This window comes from Gouania willdenowi, chromosome 9, assembly GCF_900634775.1.
Source record: "Gouania willdenowi chromosome 9, fGouWil2.1, whole genome shotgun sequence".
Taxonomy (NCBI): domain Eukaryota; kingdom Metazoa; phylum Chordata; class Actinopteri; order Blenniiformes; family Gobiesocidae; genus Gouania; species Gouania willdenowi.
In genome coordinates, this window is record NC_041052.1 from 27,786,230 (window position 1) to 27,810,840 (window position 24,611).

The 24,611-nt window shown below is 40.1% G+C and overlaps 2 protein-coding genes across 5 annotated transcripts; one reads left to right on the plus strand and one right to left on the minus strand.

Annotated features, from left to right (window-relative positions):
* c9h12orf43 (chromosome 9 C12orf43 homolog) lies at positions 1 to 15,426 on the plus strand. Of its 4 annotated transcripts, XM_028458262.1 has the most exons (7): positions 1 to 146; positions 8,767 to 8,797; positions 12,369 to 12,395; positions 14,388 to 14,486; positions 14,549 to 14,610; positions 14,689 to 14,776; positions 14,844 to 15,426. In XM_028458262.1, the coding sequence occupies exons 1-7, from the start codon at positions 8 to 10 to the stop codon at positions 15,163 to 15,165; spliced, it is 768 nt and encodes a 255-aa protein (XP_028314063.1). In that variant the 5' UTR covers positions 1 to 7; the 3' UTR covers positions 15,166 to 15,426. The 4 variants fall into 4 exon arrangements, with proteins under 4 accessions (XP_028314063.1, XP_028314064.1, XP_028314065.1 ...); XM_028458263.1 differs by lacking the exon at positions 12,369 to 12,395; XM_028458264.1 differs by lacking the exons at positions 8,767 to 8,797; positions 12,369 to 12,395 and having other exon boundaries at positions 14,560 to 14,610.
* On the minus strand, positions 15,372 to 24,151 carry hnf1a (HNF1 homeobox a). The gene is given in 10 exon segments (XM_028458251.1): positions 15,372 to 15,727; positions 16,829 to 16,913; positions 16,994 to 17,109; positions 17,188 to 17,376; positions 17,459 to 17,600; positions 18,171 to 18,313; positions 18,397 to 18,599; positions 22,305 to 22,485; positions 22,563 to 22,762; positions 23,638 to 24,151. Coding segments are annotated over 10 exon segments (1,731 nt in total). The 5' UTR covers positions 23,979 to 24,151; the 3' UTR covers positions 15,372 to 15,596.
* Between the last annotated feature and the right edge of the window lie 460 nt (positions 24,152 to 24,611).

Consider the following 24,611-nt stretch of genomic DNA (forward strand, 5'->3'; position numbering starts at 1 on the left):
GTTCGTCATGGCGGCCCGTGCTGTGAAGTCGGTCCGTGTTTCTAAAAACTCTATCAACAGCAGCAGCAGCAGCAGTAGCAATGATGATGAGGACCTACAGAAGTGTAAGGAGGCCGTCTGGGAGCTTCACATCCCTAAACCCACAGGTGACGTTGGCAGGGACAGTCCTACATGCACAGAAAAATGGGAAGTTCACATGGGCTAGTTTTTTCTGACATGTATAGCAGAAGTGTCTAATCGAAGCCCATATTATTCCATTGGCCAGAGCAGATATCGGTACCATCTAAGGTGCCAAATTGTAGTTACGTTTTTTGAAAAAGACTATATCCCAAGAACATATTTTGATGTGATAGTCATTTCAGAGTGGCAGCTTAGTCACAGAAAAATGATGAATGTACTAACTCGAAAGCACCAAAGCTGAGAGCAAAAAACTACATTTGAACAGATGATCAAATAAAAATACAACTGATCATGAAACTGAATACATCTTTATTGTTAACTTAAGTAATTCAGTTCTATAACTCATTAACTATCTTAGAACATCCTAGATGGCTTTTAGCCTGATTGTATTTTACCATCTATGAAAATGACATCTGCGTTAATTTAATATATATCATTTATTTTAGTAAACATGAATATCACAAAACTCACTTCAAAAGTCTTATTCTTAAACAAGTATAAAGTTGGGACGTCTTTGATTATAATTTGAGAATATATGAACAATTTATCAAGTTACAAAAACGTTTAACTGGCTATGTTTTAACAAAGTATTTATTGATACGGAAACGTAACAATAGCTTTGGGACTATGGGTACGGTTTCCGCGTTTTCCTGTGTCACGTCTGAGTTTACCTCCGTACTGAGATTATAACCCTAACGTAATCCAATAAACAAATAAAACACGTGTCCGTTCACTTTGAAAACAAAAATGAATTAATTTTTTTAGCAAAAATTCTTTTTTTCGTATCAAATACAATCTCAGTACGTTGTGAACTCAGACCATGGCCGTTTCTCAATTCTTAGTATGCATACTCCGTACTTGTGAACTCCTGAGTACGGACTCGTGGGAGCGGACTTGAAGAACGTACTTGCAGAGTGCGTAAGCGCGGATTTCACATATTCGTTGTTTTGGGACAAAGCAGAGTTCCTGACATTGTTGTGTGGAGTATGTGCGCTCCACTTTAGACATCAAAGAAAGTAATATGTATCATTGAGTAGATGTCATTGTTGTAAATGTTAATTATTTTGTAAACCAATAAAACATTTGATGATAAATAACAAAATTCTGAACAGATTTTTATTAACATTTAATGTATAACAACAATAATAAAATATTTAATATCAAAATAAGGTATTTAAATTCTTACTTAATAATTAGATTTTTTAGGTATTGAATTCACAATAATTGTTAAAAAAACAAAAAAAAAACAAAACAACTATTAAGTAATTCAGGATACATTTTGGAAATACTTTAGGCCCACAAACAACAAGAATAATATTCTTAATAATATTTATTAAAAAAATAACAAAAGTAATTCTTTGTTTTGAATAAGGTTTTGTAATTCTCAATAATTACATGTTTAGGTATTACATTTTTAAAGAAAAACAAAATTCTGTCCTGAAAATATTTTCTTAATCTAATGCATTATTATTATTATTATTATTATTATTATTATTATTATTATTATTATTATTATTATTATTATTATTATGTTCAATATGCTCAATATGCTGGTCAATAGGGATGTAACAATTCACTCAACTCCCGATACGATTCGATTCACGATACTGGATTCTTGATACGATTTTCTCACGATTTATTTTACAAAATGGGAATGTAGGCAAATGATGACTGAAAAATATTCCTTTATTTTTTTGGGGGAAAAAAACTATTCAAAACAATGTAATTTAACTAAAAATAAATCCTGAATGAAATAAATAAAGGAATAATACAAATGAAGAATAAGCCTATTAATTTAAATTCTGGTTCTATAGTAAACAATGCAAAACTGCATAATAGTTCTTTTTAAAAGTGCAACTGAAAATGTATTTTGTGCCTTAACAATTGGACTTAAAAAAAAAAAAAAACAGTCATTTCACTGCATTTAGGTCAGATATTTGTTTGGACCAGCAGAGGGCGCTGGTAACCCAGTGGTTGGTTAGCATGCCGATATCTTGCAGTGAAGAAGAGATGCTATGCTAGCAGACAGAGCTAATAGAAAAACGTGACTTTTACAGATATTCAGTAATGTTACAGATATGTTTTGGTGCTAAAGGTGTAAGGAATCATTTATGAACATGTTAAAAAGTAGAAGGCGGCCAGAAAGACAGTATTGACAGATTACGCCCGCCGCGTACACTGCTGGACAAGAGAAGGGATAAATATATAGCGCCCTCTGCTGTTTAAAAAAAGTACTGCGAATCAATTTTCAAAGTATCGATGTCAATCGTGATACCTATGATTCGATTTTTAACTGCCTTACGATTAATCGTTACATCCCTACTGGTCAATGTATTTTTTGTAACTTACACATGTGCAGCTTATCCTTCTCCGTCGTCATCTTTGAAATCATGCGCTTTTTCGAAGTGCATGCTGGGAAATAAGGCTGATGGATTACGCACAAGTCTCCTCTGATGCATGCTCAGTAAAATGGGCCTGGCAAGTTATTATCCGGGGATTTACAGCAGACTTGCTGAGAAGTGAACTTTAAATTAGAACAGGACTTGGGCTGCGCGTGATGACGTTTCATGAGTCCACGAGCACACAAGTCCGCACAAGTACACAGATTGAGAAATGGCCCATGACACCGAACCTTTTCTACATAAGCGTAATGTGCTTGTGTTTTTTTTGGGGTTTTTTTGCCATGCCAGCATGGCCAGGTGGTTACACTGCCTAGCTGTGCGATCCTATTGGCTGCTGGCTACAGCTTGTTTGTACGTGCGTGTCCAAGCAGTCTCCGTGTTTCGGCTGATCCAGCGGGTTGTTTGGGCTGCTGTGAGTTCACTGTATTGTAAATGCTGCTGCTGATAAGTTGGTGGTCGAGTGTGCATGTTGTGTGGGAGAGTGAGAGAGTAGCCTGGTGGGAGAGACCGCTGCAGCAATTTTTTTTTAATAGATACATTTGTTTGGTTACTTTATTGAATGGATACTGACACATATCTAGTGCCCTATAAAATCCATTTCATTTTTTTTTCCAAATCCCATGTTTTCAGCATTAATTTTTACAATTCTGTTTTTTTTTAGAAATATGAATCTTTTTTTTCCCAGAAAATATTAGTTTTTAACTCCTGTGAGGAAACAAACAAAATACTAATAAAAAAGAAAATCATAATTAAACAAAAATGTGTCAAAAATAAAAATGTAATTTAAAATAATGAGTAAGATACAATTAAAAGGTAGATATTACTGTGACTGTTATTTTATGTTATTATGTTCATACGTGCACAATTTAATTTATTTGTTGTAGACTGTGGTTCCTACTTACCCCATTTTCAGGGGGACAGGTTTAAGAGTAACACAGAACGGACTGTGAGGTGAAGTAGAGAAAGTAAGAGTGACTTTTATGTTGAACTGTATTGTCGTGTTGATGTGTTCCCGAGTGGAGGAAATAAAGAGAATATATGGAGAATATTCTAGCCCGTTTTTACTCAACCCCAGAAGGACTGGTGTGGTGAACAAGAAAAGAGGGTTACATAAGTTGTACTGATTGCTCCTTTTTAATTATTATATTTTATAAAGATGTAGGAGAGCAGTATTAAAGGTGCAGTCTGCAACTCTTATAAAAGTAACTGTCACTATGTAAGGACAGCTTTACATGAAACTAGTAGTTTGTTTGAAAAAAACAAAAAAAAAACAGGCTCATTGAGTCCCCCCTGCTGCTCCTGCAGCCTTTGGAAGATTGCTAAAATGCACCACGACTGAGCAAAAAGAACAATTGTGTTTGATGGACTGTCTGACAGCTGTTGCTCACAGTCCCTGCCCCTTTCCCGGAGCTAGAGCGCCGTCTTTTTTGCAGTGTATGGTCTGGAGGAGTCGAACATGGAATTGGTGACTTTTCTGCTTGAAAGGTAATTACTGCTGCTTAATTTACATTATGTTTGGTTTGTAATTGTTAGACTAGAACTCTGTGGTGCATATGTTGTTCATGTGCGTGCAGCAGCCTCCATGTGGGCTGCTGTAAGTGACACTGTGTTGTTGCTGCTGCTGCTGAGGTTTGTGCACATAGAGCGAGAGAAGGGCTGCACTATTATGCTTTTAACAGAGCATCAGGGCTCGAGACTGCAACCAAAATGGTCGCATATGTAAGTATATTTTCAGTGTGTGCGAGTGAAAATTTTATCTGGTCGCGTGCGAGTGAGTATGGGTGACATTATTTTGGACGGAGCGGCTGAGCGCTTCGTCACCTCCCACAGAGTGCACTTCTCTCTCTCACTCCGCGCTGCAGCTGAGGAGATGGTGCGCGCTCACGCATCTTGGCTGCGGGTATTGCAACAGTGAATGCATTGAGTATAAACACTAATGTGCTCCTTTGGAGTGGGTGCGGTCCGCGAACAGAGCCAGGCATAACAAGCTATTCACTGAGTGCAGGCTCACATTGAGGGCAGCAGTTAAAAGGAAGACAGTGCCGAGTTCAGTGATAGAGCGTACACGCTCATCAAAATCAGCATGGAGGGTCCAGAACTAATGGACCATGATGCCAGGCCAGATGTTCAGCTGTGGTTCTAATGTGGCCCTTTGACTCTTTAGCAATGGCTCCCTATAGCTTTAAAAACTATTGAAATAAACAGTTGGGTTTTTTTTTTTACAGAGGCTATTAATGATTAATGACAAATAAAATCAAAATATAACAATTTGGTAACCTAAAATAAATCACGTTGTGCAATGGACTCAGCACCTTCCCTACTTCACCTCCTGCAACATCTATAGACCATCAACTTTCCTGCACCTGTGGCTAACCTTAAGTTTTAAATCCCTGGTAAAATAACTAAACCAACAAAAACACTATTCTGAAAGAAATTAGAGATTTTAATTGTGTGGGAACAGATTAATTTAACCGCCAATGTGCTGGTTAAATATGCATGTTTTATGTGTGGCAAGAAATGAGTAATTAGCATGTGATGACCACATGATCGTGTGTTATCAAACTCAAGTTACTTTTTGTAGCCTTTCAAATACATTAACTAAAAAACTAACATTATGTTCATGTAAACTGAGATGCATAAGAATTTGAAGATGTATTGATGTCAATTTATTTTATTTTAAACTGTTTTTAAGTTGCCATTTACATGATCAATATAAATCAAATTAAAATAAATCAAACGTTATTCTATATAATTTTAACTTTATAGAATTTAATTCACTGTATTGTCTTCATTGAGAAGGTATTTTTTCGTCTCTAGGAGGACTTTAATCCAGGTGAAATGAGGCAAAATGGCTCCTTTGAGAGGAAAGGTTGCAGACCCCTGACCAGGGGAAAAGGGTTAGGAGACCCCACTATAAGAGCTGGACCCTCTGAATTTAATTCCATGGGGTGAAGCAATGCAGATGTTAAAAAGACAGAATACATGTAACCTGTTGTTTTGCTTTGGTGTTATTTAAAAAGAAATTGTTTTCTTTTCAAATTATATAAAATAAATTAGCTGTTATTTCAGCCACTGCTTGTTGCAGAAAAACTTAATAGTCACTAAAACCTGAAAACATTTTGCAAATATTTCAAGTCATTGTCAATCTTTACTTCATACAAAACTACGGTACGCCAGTTAAGTCAACTATTCATCAGCATGCATGGCTATGCATGGATATGTATGCTGCTGTAGTTTTTGGCAGTTTAGACTGTGTTTCGGGTGGTTTAGTGTTTGAAGCAGCCAGGACGGGAGGGGGGTGAGCGTCGCACCTATTGAGTTGTCCCCCTCACAATGATGGCGTTTCATCCACATTCTGTGAATTTTATGCATTCAAGGCACTTTACCCACATTGCCTCGTATGAATGGCTATGAATTGTGCATGAATGTAGGTGATTGACAGAGGGGCCGTAGGCGTAAAATGGCAGCCATGATTCCATCAGTATGCCCCACCGGTATGACTGTTGTGAATGACTGGTGTGAATGAATAATGGCTTCTGTACTTGCTTTGAGTCCCCTTGAAAAAAGCCTAATATAAATGTAAGCCATTGTTGTTATTATTATTAATTATTATTACTTTCCCACAACAAATAGGTCACAGCCTGAAGAATGTAGGCCTACAAGGCTCCCACACAGTTCTTCTCCAACAGAGCTAGCTATATATTATATAGCTTTATACAGTGACGTGCAGTCAGGGTAGGCAAGGTAGGCAGTGCCTACCCAAGGGTGAATTGATATTTTGATTATTTGTTTTAAATGTAATATATTTATAAATGATTTATTTTTCAATTTCCGATAGCCTACAATACCTATAGGTTTGAAAGTGTCAGCATTTTGTGCTTTTCATAGTCAAAATCGCTAAACATCATTATTCCTAACCGCTGTAAGGCAGGAAGAGGCCACACCCCTTCTCAAAGGCATGTTGCTGCTCTGCCTCTGTTCCCATAGTGTGTTTTTATGTTTGCACATGCGCAGTCAGTTCCCCAAGATGACAACCATTTACGTCCAAAGGCAACGTAACCGTGCTATGCTAAATGCTATACGTAAGTTCACAGTCACATCACGTGACTACTGTTGCTACATTCTCTAGCTAGTGGGCGGGATCACACTACAGTCAGGATGACAGCGCTAGACACAATAAAGAAACTTTTTTTTGAGGAAAAACGACAGCTTTTAAAAGATGGGAGACCAACATCTGAGCTACCAGACCTTCAGCAAAGGTAAGGTCAGAACATTTTTTGTATTTTCTACAGTGAATGGAAGGATTGGCTTTGTGGATACGCCTCACTGAGGCTGTTCCAAGTTGTTGTTGTTGTTGTCATTTTCTGTGTTTCCAACACAAACAACGGATGCGCTGTCTTGTCATGAGATATATCTTGTTGGGAGAGTATGGAGGCTATATTAAAGAATTGGTTGTTTCCTTAACTCACTCAGTGCCATTGACGAGATAACTTGTCATTTGCGTTTTTTCACGGGGATTACTAGAAAACACCCTGGCGGAGGTCCCTCATCAATATCTAAGCTGTAATGTCATGTAGTGACCAACTGTGCCCTGAAGATGGCAGCAGTGCACCTTTAGCCACTGATGGTACAAAATACCCCCAGCCTGTGAGCCAGATAGCAAAATAATAGGTGACATGTAGGAGGTAGCAGCGCACCTTTGGATGGGAGATCATTCATGCTCAGCAGAGCTCAGAGGGAGAGGAAGAAAGGCGCTTACAAGACAGATGGTGAGATAAAACGATGAAAAAAAAAAAAAACGGGGAACGCAGTAACACTCTGCATGTCCGGGAGGAAGAGAAAGTTGCGTGTACAGACTGATGGGAGAGAAACTTGGAGGAATGTCAAAATACAGTAAGAAATCCATTCAACTCTGACCCAGATAGCATAATAATAGTTTTTTATATACAGTATATAAGGAAACAATTTTCAGATGCCACTAAAGCAAAAAAAAAAATAGCTTTAAAGTCACTGGCAGGGTTTTTTTTTTTTTTTTTTTTTTTTTTTTTTTTGGAAAAATTCTGTTTTCTCAGCTTTTTGCTCTGAAACTGAAGATTTGTGTAAAACTTGCTCTATTCAACGGCTGATTACAAAAGAACAAAATGAGCCAGAAACAAATTATAATTTTTTTTGAGGAAAGTAGAGGCTTCAATCTTTCAGAATCTGGTGTCAGACTTCAGATAGTCATAGTAGAAAATATTCTGTGGGTCTTTAGTCAGTCAAAATGCTCCAAAACGGCTGGCACTGAGGGGGGTAGAAAATCTGAAAATGGCTGGCACTGAATGAGTTAATAAAATTGGTGCTTACCACTAAAACAAACATACTTATGTTATTTCTTTGAGAAAAAAAACTCTGTTGGGTCGGACTCAGACGAGAAAATGCGGCCTGATCTGCACTCCAACTGTGACACGGTTATTTATTTGCTCACCGTTCATGTGACTGTTTACTGTAAGACCTGCGCACATGCTTCTGCATTCATCAGTAGAACCAAACAGTAGTTTAGTCCCCTGTCCTTGTCTTCTTTCACTCTCCAAGTCGTCGTCTTTTCATTATTTATTTCCGAGGTATTGGGACACGTCTCCAAGCCGTTGAGAATGCGCACCAGCATCATTTGACGTCAACATCAGCATTATTTGACTTCACGTCTGCAGAACTGCGTGGGGAAATCCGACCCAGAACAGCAGTACAAAATGTATCACACACGCTGTTCAAGATAATAGGGAGATTGAGCGCTTCATCAACCGTTAGAATCAAAAGACTCAAAATTGTTTTGTTTTTTTCACAAATCCTGCCCTATGATTTGTTAATAACAAATATTTATTCTGTTTTCTTGATCAGTTGTATTATTTAATCAAGTATTTTCAAATATAGCTTTTTGCTCTCAGCTTTGGTGGTTTCGAGTTAGTACATTCGTCATTTTTCACTCTAAAATGGCTGTCACATAAAAATACGTTCTTGAGATATAGTCCCTTTCAAAACACTTGACTAGAATTTGCCTCCTTAGGTGGTACTGATAAGTGAAAAATCTGGTCTTCGCCCATGGAATATATGTGTATAGGAACTTGCGGTGTGAACGGTGATGCCTTTGTGTGCCGGTGCATCTTTATTCAACGGGTGTATTAATTAATGTGGTTATCTGTTGTAGGTGGAGACAGTGACATGAAAGACTCTAAGCGGTGAGTGCTATTCTCCAACTTTTAGTCACACTTGGTGCCGGGTCGCAAAGAAAAACGTGAGGTGTGTGGACCTGACCCAAACCCTCCGTTGTAACTTAAAACTCAATAAGCCTAGAGCAGGAATAGATGCAGTAACAAAAGCACTTTTAGTGTTTGGTCAATAACATTAAGTTAATTCTAATTTAGAAACGAGAGTGTTCCACTTATGTGAACATCAAAGTGTTTATTTTGGTCGGATTGGGTCAATTTAATCTGATAGAAGCAATTAAATCACATACTTTTAACCAGGTTGCCATATAATCTGATTACTGCATGTTACTGTAAGTTCAGTGACAAATATCTGCAGTGCACGCGTCTTTGCACTGTTGACATTATCACATACTTTCCAGAGTTGGAATATTGCGGTATATTTGTTACATAGCTTGAAGACTAGTGAGTATGTGCATTTTTGAAGCAATATCACATGAGGGAGTGCTGTTGTGTTGAATATCAGTGCTGAGTGCTGCAGATAGTAACACCATTGCTGATATTCAGCACAACAGCAATCCCTCTCTAGGATATTGCATTTACACAACAATTCTACATGTTTGTGAAGTAATAAACTGCAAGAGATTGATTTGTTTATTTATTTAATAATTTATTTGGCTCCACCAACACAAATGGTTCCACATATACTCGTGGACATTGAAAGAGTATATGAAAATAACTTTCTAGATGTGTTAATTCAGTTGACCACAAATTTAACTGGAAACCTCAAGTGAATCAAGTAACGATCTGAAATCGTAAGACGTATTAGGGTGGTGAACAAAGAAAGACACTTATTAACCTTCAGGTCTATGAATTTTACGGCTGGGATGATACCCTTTTCTTCCGATTTGATTTGAATCCTTATTTTTGGGTACACTACAAAGAGAAGTCACAATATATTACAGTGTGAGGTTCGGCCACATTTTTCTACATTCAGAAATGATCAGCACGCATTAGTTGTCATCTGTCATCAATGTTTCTCTTGATATTTACTCTGTAGTAGGGATGGGCGATATACCCCGATAATTTCTAGTGTTTATCATGATAACGATAAACATCATGATAAACAAAAACTATAAATAAATAAAACAATTCCCAACTTAAAGTGTAAACAGGTTCCTTACAAACACAAATATATTTGAATACATCAACACTAGACACATTAAAAAAAGGCTACAATAGCTGCTGACTCCAAGAGTTCTGATATTTTATGGAATATATTAGTGCATGTGGATCACTCTATTTGTGTTAATGTAAGTGATTCATTTATTTTCTCATTTAAAATGACATTTTTGTTTCTAAAAAAAAAAAAACATCAAAGCAAAAATAGCTCCATTAGTGTTTTTCCTGATGCTGAATCTTGTTTATTTTATCTTATAATGAGTTACATAAAGTTTTGGTTGATAATTAAGTCTCTGATTAAACCACATCAAGCTTGATTAAATCATTCAATATATTTTGTTGTAATAATCTCAATACATTAGTCTAATGGGACCAGCTTTGTCTTGTGAACACGTGAAATGTAATGAAAAAAATATTGTTTCACTAGTTGGAATGGATGAATAGTGGCATTAGTATTTATGCTAACATTTATTCTTTTTACTTGGTCTATTCCTTCCATGGAGTGGTTAGTATTAGCTCTTAGCCCATTCTGTGTGTCGGTGGGTTAGCTTAGCATAGTTAGCTTTAAGTGAGTTTCCAGTTCATAATCGTTGCTGCGAGCACCGCCTTCTGTGTGTGTGAGGGGTGAGGGACGAGGGGCGGGAGAAGCGGTGGCACACACCCCAGAGGCTCTGCGGCGGTGGAGCTTTCATGAACAGTACTCTGCTCAAGAGAATAATAAACAAACTAGAACAAGGTTTTAGGTGCATTCTTGGCTAATTGGGGATCAAGTGGCCCTCGCTAATTTCCGACATTAGCGTTTATTGTTTCTATTGTGGGATTACATACTGTATTCTTACCGGTAAAAATGGTTTTGTCGATACATTGTGCGATATATCGTCGTTCACATTCTTATTCTGTAGTGGATCAAACTGTGGCTTTACGTTGTACACAGTGTCAAAATAGTTAAACATCAGTCTGAGCAGAAGTCTGGATAGAGTTCTGAGGTCTGTCAGAGTTTTATTTACCTCGTATGCACACAGCTGCTCTCACCGCCCTCGCAGGAAAAGGAGTGGACGATTCTCGTAAAATCTAATTAAATGTAACACATTTTGTCCCATCTAAAACTGGTAAATATTAGAAATGCTGATGGTCAATGTTTTGGCGTGCATGTGTAGCGTGGAGGAGCTGTGCATGTGGGTTGAATCCGTCTCATTTGACATAACGCACGTAGACACCTTGATTGGCTTAATTACCTGGATAGGTTTATTCAATATCTTATCCAGGGTCCATTAGTCTGCTACTGGGTGTCTTGCTTGCTCTAGCTTTATGTCCGGATAATGACGGACTAGATGAGCAGTAATGTTTGTTGTGTCAACACAATACGCTACTTGTCAAGATCGTAGACTGTAAAAAGAATAGACGGGACAAGCTCCCGGGGAAGTGAAGCTTTTATTTTTGGAGCTCCCCCTGCTGACTGGCTGCAGTATAGGTCATAAATCCCACCTCTTCAATGATAACAGATGGGATGTCGGTCAAACTGTAAAGTTTAAATACTCGTCACATAATTTTTTTACTAACTTAAACTCTGCTGTTTTTAGTTATCACCCTACATTCTGTTCAAGTGCTCATTTTGTGAGAACTTGAACAGAACTGCTCTGTGAGTGAGGCTGAAAAACGGGATTTTATGTCATATATGACTGATTGACAGCTGCAGGTCTTGCAAAGCTCTCTTTGTGAATAGCAGTTGCGTCGTCAAGGAAAGCTGAGACGCCATTTAACTAGATATTTGAGTTGAAATATATCATGGTTTTGTACTAACCTCTATGATCTGAACAAGTCGTTGGTAGAACTGCCAGCGGGAAAGATACTTATGTTCTTGGCGTAGCTGGGCTTGCCTAAGTCATCAGGGCAGTACGCTAAATGGGCAGGGTGTGTGAGTTCGCAATCACTCGTTGGTGCATTACCGCTACCCAGTGGTCATTCACAATAATGTGAAAAATGTAATAAAAAAACAAATGGGACGGAGAATCGATTTTTAAAATCGCCACCCAAAAAATCGCAGTAAATTATAAAATTGAATTTTTTTAATCCCACCCTTAATGAATATCATCTACTGCACACTGATGCTACCGCATTTAACTTATTGTGTTGAAGTATTGGGACATGCTTGAACTACACTACAGACAGTTTGCACAATGTGCAATGAGAATGGTGCACAATGTTGATTCTTTTTTTTTTTTTTTTTTTTTTACCTACAAATGCATTAATTATAATATCAAAGGCACTAAAATTCATGAACCTGGTGGAAAGAAAGGGGCTGTCCTCAGAGGTGATCTAAATTGGAAACAACCTATCTTCAACACTATGAAGCTATGAAATGCATTACCAGATTAATTGAAATATTGGAGAAATGTGTAAATTCTGTTTTTTTTTTTTTAAGGTACATACAGGATTCTGGGCTACAGAGGTGTGTATGAAAGGGAGCAATAAAGTGTATTTTCTGTAATTTATTTCATTTATACTCAATACAATTTATTTTCCCTGAAACATTATTCTGTCCGTCAATATTAAGAATATGTATGTAGGTATCAGGCTTCGATGGTAATACCGTATACCGCAGGGTCATAAAAATAGCAACAGTATCAGTTTCAATACTGTCATTTAAAACAAATGCAATGTACTTATATAGGAGATAAAGATTAAACATTGAATATAATTTATTTAATGCCTAAACACGATTCTACGTCCAGGAGCACTTATGCATTGAATGGGTTGTCGTTATGTGACAGCGCGGAGGCGAAAGTCTCTCTCGCCTCTGCTGAAGTGACCAGATTACATTAAAATTAATGTAAATGACGCGACTTCAAGTTATCTCCCCTCAAGCGATGTGATTTGAGCGACGAGGTCACTCAGAGTTAAAAAATTTGAACTTTTCAAGTGACTACTTCCCCGTCCTTCACTGTCTGTTTAGCCGAGGCTGCAGCCCCTCCTTTCCGCTTTGAGGGCTGCGGTGAAGGTTTCCTCAACTTCCCGGGGCAAAATTAGAGTGGTTAACTCTTTGAATAAGTCTACATTCTGAGTGAACTCATCCTTTAGTTATTCTGTAAGTTGATCATTTGAACTGTAAAAGCGCCACTGTTAATGATACGTACGGCCGGAGTGAGAAGGAAAAGAAGTAATCAGACCTCTTTCCCCCCAATCACTCGGCTCCATACACACATGCACACACAGTCGCGTTTGGTGTGAACGCACCCTGAGCCTTACGTCATATTTTTTAATTAGTCATGGTAATACTGTATTCCACGGTAAAATAGGGGGGAGTTTTGACGGTATCAAAATTTGGATACCACCCAAGACTAGTCGGTATGTATGAATGTATGTGTATGCATATACTTTTGCTTTGATTATCAATTAATATTGTATTTTGTAATATACACTGAACAAAAGTATAAATGCAACACTTTGTTTTTGCTCCTATTTTTCATGAGCCAGTCAGTATATGGCGTGACCACCATTTGCCGCAGTGCAACACATCTCCTTTGCATAGAGTTGATTAGGTTGTTGATTGTGGCCCGTGGAATGTTGGTCCACTGAATGGCTGTGCGAATTTGCTGGATATTGGCAGGAACTGGAACATGCTGTTGTATACATCAATCTAGAGCACCCCAAACATGCTCAATGGGTGACATGTCCGGTGAGTATGCAGGCCATTCAAGAACTGGGATGTTTTCGGCTTCCAGGAATTGTTAACGGATCCTTGAAACATGGGGCCGTGCATTATCATGCTGCAATATGAGGTGATGGTCGTGGATGAATGGTACAACAATGGACCTCGGGATTCTTGTCACGGTGTTCGTTGTTCATAACATACAGTGGAGCAAAAAAGTTGTGCACTTTTTCCCACTTAAAAAGATGAGAGGCCTGTAATTTTCATCATGGGTATACCTCAACTATGAGCATGAAGCAAGTGCGTCAGTAAATGGATGTAACCTTGAACATGGTATATTTTATTTTTAAAATAAACCGGATACTTTGTTCTGTCTATGCACTTGTTCCTGTCCCGCACAGGCTTATTTTTGTTGAATTGCTGCAGCACAGCTCCGGCGTCCGCCAAAAAGTGAACGTCTGCTGCAGAGGGCTCTGGAGCATTTACGCAACTGTGCTATAGCAGATTCGCATGCAGTACAAATCGGTGCATTCACTTTAATGGAAATCTATCAGCTGCATTGTGGTTCCGCAGCAATTTCGGAGCAGTTATGAGTCCGGCAGAAAGTGGGGGTAATGGTTATTAGAACGCCTGTACACTGGACTGACTGAAAGTCCCAGTGCTGTTTTACTCTATCAGCACTCATGGAATGTCTCTTGTCCAATTAAATTACTTGGTTGGGAACTAACTTTTATATAATATGATTTATGGGAATTGTGATCGTCAGTGGATTCTTGTCATTTTATCTATCAGAGTCGTTGTTGCTGATCATGACCACGATGGTAATGACCTCCAAGTTACCAAAGGCTTTCGGACACATGTGGCTAAGAAGTTGGGCCATTATTTGGACAGGTAACTGAGTTTCAGAATGCCTCTTTAGAGAGAGTTGACTGTAATCAGTGTTTTTGACACAGTTGCATTTCAGAGACGCAGCCTGAAATGCCATTCAATGTGGAGTGTGATGATGATGATGAAGGTAAGTTGGTCTGAATTGAATATTGTTCTTAAGTTGTGTGCCTCATATGTTTAATTATTCATTGGTTGTCTTTTGTAGGATTTCGTCTGTTTTCCACTTCAGTCCCAGGACAAAAAGCAGAGGACCCTCCTGCTCCTGTTAGACATCGACCTGCTTCCAGCTCAAGGTTTTTCATGTTTAATTATCTATTCATTTCAATGTGTTTTGGTATTATTGATCTCTGCTTTCCACAGTGACAGTGAAATGGAAAGGAGGCTGAAGGAAGCAGCGGTCTCCATCAAGGATCTTTTACCTTCACTGTCGCTGCCCATTGCAGACAGTCCTTGCTCTACAGACACACCCAGCTCAGAAAAAGTCAAGAAACTGAAGAAAAAGAAAGAGAATAGTTATGACAAGAAAAAGAAACAGGATCATGACAAGTGCCAAGACACAAACTTGCCATGCTCTGCTCAAAATTCTGAAAGAAGCAGTGAAAACGAGATCTTGGAGCAGGTAGCAGTGAAACGGAAAAAGAAGAAACAAAAAAGAATCACAGAGGAGAACGCAACAGACTGAGTTTCTCTAGTAAATGAGGATTGGGGTTTCTTTTAAGAGATTTTTTTTTTTTTTAAAGAATGCTGTTATTTTTGTATATATTTCCAGAATACTCATTTTTCACATCACCTCTGACGGGTTAAACTTGGAAAGTTTTTAATTGTATTATTAAAAGCCAAAGTGTGAAAAAAATAAATTAGGAAGAAAAAGTTTAAAGCCAGACAACATTCACTGTTTAAGAACATTACAAAATGTTTTAATAAAAATTCAGTGTTGATTTTTTTCAGCTGATTCTCTGAAGTGACTTTCCTGTAGTGTCTGTCTCTGTTGTCTGTTGGACAAACTTTAATCCACACCAGACAGAATCATCCCTCCAGTCCATTTAGTCCCTAAACCATTCTTCAAATCCTGATTTTAGCTGAAGTAGATGCATCATCATTACTTGAGTACTTTTACTGTGCAGTTGAAACTATTTGTGTTGGAATGTAGGAGATGATTTCTGTTGTTGAGGGTGAGAGGAGGTGAGACTGATGACTCGCTGAAGTCTGAGTGGAGGGATACAGCTCCAGGCTTTCAGAAGAGGCTGTTGGAAAAAAAAAAAAAGCAAACATGTTCAAATTATCTATTTCCTGATTTAGTAACAAGAAAAGTTTAATACCGATACAGAACGTTTTTGTATTTCTGTCAGTGCTACAGTGGTTTCTTTTAGGAAAGTGTCTATTCGTACGGTTACCATACAGACAACCCCCGGTGCTATTGGTATGGTTACCGAAGTACACGTACGTAGTGTCTTATAGGGTTTGGTTTAGATTTAGGGTTGGGTTATAACCCAATGTCGCAACAATTTTTAGGGTTAGGTTTAGGGTAAGTTTTGGTCTTAGGTCAGTCATTGGCCAGTTTAGGTTGTGTGACTATCACGTGACCATACGGATAGCCACTGTCTTCTTTTAAATGCACTAACACTGTTTACACAATTTGTGCTCTGTGGCTGAGTACAATAAAAAAAATTAAATATGTTTCTAAAAGTGGGATACTGATAGGCTCCAGTAAGCCCGAGCAACCCTGTACGAAAAAAACCCATCAATATTAATGCTACTATTCATTTCATCATTTCATCATTTGCATATTAATCCTATTTTAGTAAAATATTTTCTTTGAGTGCTATGTCTGTTATGTCACCTTGTTTCTCTAGTTCACAACTAAACCATTTCAGGAGCATCTCATTAGTAACCTACCTGTTTAAAGAATTTTAAATTGTAAACATGCATATTAAACTTAAATTTAATTCTCATAAGATAATGTTTAAACAATTACATCCTGCTCATGCCAACTATGCATTTATTGACACTTTTACATCCTGTGATTGTCCCCTTCTGTGAAGTTCACAGTGCCATATGACTTTTAGAAAAGGAAAAACAATTCCTGGTATGAAATCTAGTAGTAAAATAAAAAGTATTACAGTAGGCTACTGTCTACCCCTGAAGCTTACTCAATGCAGATGGACAGGTTGCCAGTCCACTGTGGGGCTCAGCGACACATTTACACACACCTCAAAATCTGTGAACATACTATACAAATAATCTCGTGTTTTTGGAAACTAAGAAATCCTCCAAGAGAATTTGTAAACTTTAGTTATCTCTAAATGAAGATGCCCAGTGATAAGCCTGTGTTTACAGTTCTGTACCTGGCACTGGTGTGTGTGGCTGCAGGTGTAAGGATTCCTCCTGTAAAGGTGGATCTGTCTCTTCCTCTGGATCTGCTGTCAGAATCTAATCATAGAAAAAAAAATTAATTGGTTTTAAGATAAAGTATGAAGATTCCTAAATAGATGGGGTGACAGACTCAGTACCTGCCGTACAGTTGCAAGGCTGGTCAGAGTCCCCAGGCTGCTGCTGTCAGCAATCACCATGGCCTGAGACAGCAGACTGGGTGATGGGTACTGAGGAGAATCTGACTTGTTGTACACTGTGATGACAAACATGTCAGAAGATGATATTTCAAAACAGAGATATGAAGCATGTTAGTATTTTGTTATGGCCTTACTGTGACATGGCAGCTGTGCCATGGTTGCCATGAAAGGACTGGCAGCCATGTGACTGTGGAGCTGCTGAGATATGGGCTGCTGTGATGCAGCATGAAGCTGCTGCTGGAATGAGATTGGCTGTAGAGTTGTGAATCCTCCTCCCATGTTGTTAATAACTGGCACCGTTTGAGGCTGTGTGGAAGCCAAACCTGACAAACACGCTCTGAATCAGTTCTAAGAGTTATCATTACCATGAAGAAACAAAAACCAAATGAAGGATTGTAATGTTACCAATGAAAAGAGAGGACTCCCCTAGACTCATGACACTTGGCACTGAGGCCATAATGAGGCTCTGTGATGATGCAGGGCATGCAGATAGACTGTGGAGGGAGGTTAGAGTGCTTACTGGTGGTAAAGGGCCTCCACTGGACACCTAATAAGATGAAAAGATGTTTGAAGGACAAGGTGAAAGATGACACGTCCATATAAGTTTATAAATGCACACTATTCTTTGATCGCTTTAGTTATTAATTAATTGGCGAGTATAGATGTAAATAGAATATTGTTAAAGTCTGAGATGTCTTGTTGGCCACAGCAACAGCACACTACCCTGAAAATAACAAGCAGGAATAGAAAATGGGTGGATGGATGGATTCTCTGAATTGCACATTTACCTTCTGAAAACTTGCTTACTCCCATTTCCCCCAACAATCAATATCCAACATATAATGTATGTTTCTACTTTGTCAAAAGAAGAGAAGCATTTATTGAGGTCATATTCGGTCACATGACGGAATGTGACTTTTTCTACGTGTACCAGTTAACTCTTGAGACTCTCCTATAAGTGTTTTTGTCAGTGCACTTTAAACAATAGATCAGATATTGAATTATCACCTCACCCATCAATTCCCATAGTGATTTGGTTGTTTGGTAAACAAGGCATTCTAAATCATTAATAAGTGCAATTAGTCAGTTGCTCCAGTAGACTCACCGCGACACTTACCAATTTGGGGTTGTGGCTCTCGAGGAGTGTGTGACTGGGCTCCAGTTGGACTGGGCTCACCACTAGTTGTCCCACTCTGTCTCCTCCACCTCCTCTAGCTGAGGCCAGAGTGTCACATGAGATGTGGTGACAGTATTTCACATCTAGTGGGCAATAAAAGTCAGATTTCTAGATAATGAGCAGATTGCTGGATTAGACACAGACAACCTTGCTGTGAACGTATTACCCTGCTCAGGGCTGGTTGAAAGAGTGGGGTTGGTGGATGAAGTAGGCTGGTTAGTGAAAGGTGTGTCGAGGGCCAGCTTGTGACGGAAGGCCTCCTCTTTACGTCTGTTGGCGAACCAGTTGTACACTCTAACCTCAGTGACCAGATTGGAGCCCAGGCCGGCAAGCTGGGAAGGAGACACTCCTCTCTGGAGACACTCTGCCCTGAGAATAGAAGAACAGACACATTATAAACACATTGTCAGGTTCTGCTCGGTTTTTATTATTAGCCCTTGTGGTCCTCTTGTTTATTCTAGTTTCATGTGTTGACATGTTCCCAGGTATTGCTGCTCTTGTCTCCACCTCCCATTGGTGTCAGTGTGTTTGGGTTGTGAGTGATTAGCTCCCACATGTTTTGCATCCAGGTGTGGCCCGTTCCAATGAAGCCTCCCTCACTATTTAGCGGAGTGCTTGGACACAGAATGATTTATGGATCATTGTCTGTTAACCTCCTTGTGTGCTGCTGCAATTTTGTACCCTGCTCCCTGTTTTTCTTGTGACTCCCTTTGGGTTTTTAGTTTTTGTAAGTTTTTGTTCTGGACTCCTATTTTGAATGTTCCTGCTGCCTGATTCTCTCGTTGCGCTTGGGTCCTCATTCTCAACTCTGACACGTGACAAAATGAACCAGCCACAAATGGACCCAGTAGTGGACTTGGAGGAACTGGAGAGTATCCTTTGAGGGCGACCGTGGCTCAGGTGGTAGTGGGTCGTCTTCTGATCGAGAAGATGTGTCGAAGTGTCCTTGGGCAAGACACTAAGAACTAAGAACCCTAGCTTGCTCCCAGTGGTCGACTAGTGCCTTGCATGGCAGTCCTGTCCCACTGGTGTGTGAATGTGAGAGTGATTGGGTGAATGAGCTGATATGTAAAGCGCTTTGAGACTGCTTCAGTGTGGTGATAAAGCGCTATATGAAATCAAGTCCAAGTCCAAGTGGAGGCTTCCAATCCTTCAGAAAGGCTTGGGGCGGTATGGAGAATATATTACACTTTGTCATCAAGACTTCAGGTGTCAGCTCATCCGCCCTTCAGCAAAATTTTGGCCACTGTTGAGAAGCTGCTTTTCCAGGCCTCAGGCAAACATCTGGCAGGAGAAATTACTTCTGTGTCCACCAGATTCCAAGCTAGTTTTCCAGAGTCCCCTAGCTTCCAGGCCAGTTTAACCCTGCCGCATGTGCTGGCTCCCCACACCAGCCGATTTTTTTTTTAACAAATTCCTTATCTACATTCGGCTCCCCCACAGCCAGCCGTTGAAGGATGGTTCATCTATTCACCAGGATGTTGTGTCGACTGACGCTCTGTCCCCTCCTTTGTTGGAACTTTGATTCTGAACTCAGATCTACCCAAGGTCATGTCACGTCATCTACGCCTGGGCTGAACTGTACAGAATGAAGCAAACAGATTGTTTCAACTCCTTCCTTGGCCCCCATCCCCTCTCCCTCCCACGCAGTGGCTGCTGGAGGGGCGCTGCACGCATGCGCCCCCCAGCGGACAGTGGCAAACCTCTCCCCACAAGTCCCCTCCCCCTAACCATACGTCCTATGTCAAGTTTTGTTGAAATTGTTTTCATGGGTTTATGTGTTGAGGAGTCTTTTTTTCCTAGTCCCACACTGTGCGCCCCTAAAGAAACATAGTGTACGATCTGCCTTTTATCCCCTCTCCTTTCCTCCTGTTTTTCAATTTTTCATCTAAGGATACGGGGCGGCGCCCTTGTGGTGACCCACAGTTCTACCGCTCCTGTTGTCCTATGTTGTGATTGTCTTTTCATGTTTCTTGGACGGGATGTAACTGAAATGCAAATTTCCCCTTTGTGGGATGAATAACAAATATCTCATCTCATCAGTGCCAGCTGCCCACACCTGGCCGTCCACGTTGCCGCCAGTACCTTCTTCCTGCACCGCCCACGTTGCCGCTCGTGCCTACTCCCCGTACCAGGCCACCAATGTAGTGCCAGCGTCTGTCCTGCCAGAGTTCTCCTCGTCTGTCTCGCCAGAGCTCTACAAGTCTGTCCTTCCAGGCAGGCAGCCAGACCCACGCTCCCTAGTCCCGGCAGACCGCTAGACCAGTGCTACCCAGTTCTATCCTGCCTGCTGCCCAGCTGACCACCAGCACTTCCCAGTCCTGGTCATGGAACTTTTGGCCTGAATTGAGTCCTGAACTCTAACACGTGACACTAATGCACTACAACTTTTTCAGATACACTGCAAGGCTGGGACTACTTGTAACAGCTTTTATTAAGAGAGGTGGGTATAGTTATTTCTCAGATTTGTAATACACAGGATGGGATGGTAAAACGACCAAAGTGCATATTGACTGTGAACATCAGGGGCATTGTTCTTCCCGAACCAAGGTTCGGCCTGGCCGCATACCTACCAGTATTTGTGGAAGACTCCAGCACTTGGTTGTTGTCGAAGAAGGCTGGACTGACACATCACTGGGGTTGTTAACTGGGCTCCTACTTTTATCAATGTTTTGCTGATTAGCCCATGACGTCTCTGGTAGGCTCAGCAGTGGATTCTGGCACCCCAGAACGACCTCCCTCTTCGTCAGTGCACCTTATCTGGGACACAAGCAGGGATTTCTCCTCTTCAGTCTTAACCACTGGCTACTTTTCTCTGCTGCGCTAGACATCTCCTTGATGGCCTGGCCTAAATGACCAGGTCCCTCTACAGCTTTACAGTGATTGTTGCAACAAATCCTCGATATCCAACTTCTACTTCACACTACAGCCTCTTTTTTTTTTGGTAATTTTTTATTGGGAACAGAAAGTACAAATATAATATGACATTACATCTTTCAGTCTCACGTTTATGAATATATATTTAAAGTATCAACAAAACAAACTGTATGCAAATAACAAAGTAAATAAACAGCATTGTTCCAGATCTTCAGTAAATTAGGGATATGATGCTGCAGTCACACCTTAAAACTTGATTACAGTGGTGAAATAAACTTTTTCAGTTTCATTACAACACTGCAGCCTCTTTGTTCAGTCTCTGCTGCAAGTTCCTAGTAACTGAGCTTTTTCCTTTCAAAGGCCTCCTGCACAGCATCCTCTATAAGGAACTGTGAGCTCCTCCAAGTATGCCCTGTGTTGTGAGGTGGACCAGAGGACCTCAGGTTGGTTGGTTGTTATCTTTGGTGGAACTGTTTTATTGTGAATAAATATATTTTATTTCATAATTGTGACCATAAATAGCCTCTCCTAAGGAAGGGTAAGAAACACTTTATTAAAGGGAAGTTATAAAAAGAGAGGGCAGTGTTACACCTCGGTGATGGGGAAGGGAACATTGAAGAGGGAGTCAGGGTAGGAAAATGGGCAGTGTTACATCTAGGTGAGGGGGAAGGGAACAGGAAAGATGGAGTCAGTGTAGGAAATGGAAGGGGTGGGGAAGAGTTGACTGTTTTAAAGTGAGAGTGAGATATCATATTATAGTTGTGCATATTGCATTGTGCAATCAGTTCAGCCAGTCTGGTGACAAGTGTGGAAAGATTTAAGCGGTTGACACAGCACCCAGCTTAAGTATAATGGTGGTGGCTGTGAACAGAGGGAAGGAGTGAGTGGTTATACCTAAAACTGGTATATGGGATCAACGTGTCTAAGGTTAGGACCAGCCCAAGGTACCAGTGTTTGTGCAAGAACCGCTTCTGTGAACCCAAACGCTGCCCCGGTCCCAAAGATGCAGCCAAGCCGGCAGAAACAACGGCAGCCAAGGAGCCCCAGACTCATGTATGTCCAGAGTTAAAGTCAAATTCAAACTACAATTTTTTATTTTCTAAAAATATAGTATATAATATCATATCCTTATTGCGAGCCCAGTATCGTTTTTTGTAATAATTTTTAAAATATTAAGTTTTTTTTGTCTTACTTCACCTGTTACACTCATCCACTAGTCCCTCTCTTTCCTCCTTGCTGGGGTTCTTCTGTCGTTCATAGGCATGAAAGAGGATCTGCAGGGAAGCTGGACCCCACTTGAACCGGTTTCTCCTCCCTTTCTTATTTTCCTCTCCTGGCTCCTCCATAGATGCCAGGCCATGTTTAGCATTAGTGAATTCTGCAAGGAAACAGCCACGGTGCCTTTTGCTTCCTGGACATGCATTAAAGGGATGAAAAAATGGCTGTTTTACTCACGCTGGCTGATTTCACACTGCTTCTTGACGTACCAGCTGTACAGGGCGGCTCTCTTTTGGTTCTTCATGGGCGTGCCTTTGTTGAGATGTTGGGAGAGGTGGGACTGGTTGAGTCCTGTGGACTCCACCACCTCTCGCTGAGGTAGGTTGTGCTGCTGCATGTAGCTTTTGACCATTTTTGCCACATGCCAGGAGTCCTCCCTATTTGACACAAACACCTGAACTGAATAAGCATATTTTGTGTTCCTTCACTGGCTTAATATTTATAGTTGATGTAAATGTAAAGTATCTATTTCTTTCTAACATATACTAGTTTCATGAGAAATCTGATTGAACCCTGTTTCAGCATGAGGTCTGGGAACTCAGAGGGAAGTAAAGAATGGCTTATTGACACAGAGATAAGAGAGCGCACACAGGAGCAAAGTCCAAACCTTTTAGCTCAGTAAAGGGGAAAAGACATGGAACCCTTATGAAGCCTGGTTTAGTGCTTTCTAACTATAAATCAGGAGGGTTATAAACGCACAACATTATGAAAGAAACTTCCCAACATAAACGTTTTTCAGGCAAATACTGCCGTTTTTGGAAGTTGCTATTTATATGCTTGAACTATCTGAAAGAAAACAATCTCTTTACATGAACATTTACAATTCCTCAAACAAAATGCAAGAATCCTAAAAGTAAACTCTGGGCTTAAAGCTGATTGCATCATTATCACCCACTGTGCAAACATTCTCACATGACCAGGCCTCCTCCATTAATCTTCCCCTATGTTGCTTATTTATTAAGAAAAAGCCTAGAGAATAATGATGGAGGTGGGTAATTAGTAACTAGCAAAGGAGGAACCCTCTTTAAATTCACCTCAGGAGCCAGATTGCAGAGAGAGAGAGAGGTATGAGGAGGAGGTGGTATAGGATTTTGTAGCTTAAAGAGGGAAAAAGAGAGTGCAATGTTGGTTGTTATAGATCACTCTGGAAAGGAAGAGGAGAAGGAACAAATACAGAAGGAGATAGGATTCACTTTACACAATGGACCATATCAACTTGGTAAAGGTACCTTTGTCAAGATGCGATACTTACTGCAACAATCGGTCAACTTCATTCTTCAATTTGGACGCTTCCTCTGGCGGTAGTTTTTCCAGTTCTCTGAATATAGGTGGATGAAAATCCATTTCACCCTCCTCGGAACTCTCTCCATCGCCCCTGTCAGCTCCAGCACCTGCTCTGGTTTGCTCCAGCTCCCCCATGGCTTGGACCAGCACCTCTCTGGACAGCCCTGACTCCAGGAGGGCCCAGACCAGCTGCTCCTGGAGCGCAGTCAGACGCTTGGATCTCACTGTGGCTGCCCCAGCCCTTTCCCCTCCCTCCATTAGTCTTAAGCCTCAGCTCACTGCTGCCTGGCAAAACAACACTGCTCTCATGTGCGTTCCCTCACTTCAAACTGACACACAACCAGCCTTAGGCCTCACCCTGACATGGTCACCTCAGGAGAAAGTATACATTCATTTTCCTATGTTTGAATTTCCTGAATGTTCTGAGCTGCCTGGTTTTAGCTCTCCACCTGCTGTTTTGCTTTCAAAGGTCAATTTTTCTCTTTTTTTTTAACCATCCTCCTCTTCACCCCCTCCTTCTTTCGCGCCCTGTGAACTTTGTCCTCTCTGCTTCAATTCTAAGCTGAGACCAAAGTACAAGTTAAAACAATACACTGATGTGTGGGGTGTTCCATTGTCATAGAGTAGACTACAGTTAACTTCTCTAACAAGGAGCTCAGGACCAGGAAGGTCTGGTAGTTCTGTGGTAGGAATAAAATGTGCATGTAATTCAAAGTTAATTACTTTGATGCATAAACACAAGTCTTTCTGTCTCCTTAACCTGAAATCATATCCAGAGAAATTTCTTTCAAAAATTACGTTTAGAACTCTTATTACTCGGTTCCCACCAACTAAAATATTTTTCATTTGTTACAGGGACCAATAGAGGGCGCTATTAGACTGTCTACATCAGCATGCACATTCGTTTTCCTTTTGAGTGAACACAGTTTGACTTCACGTGTG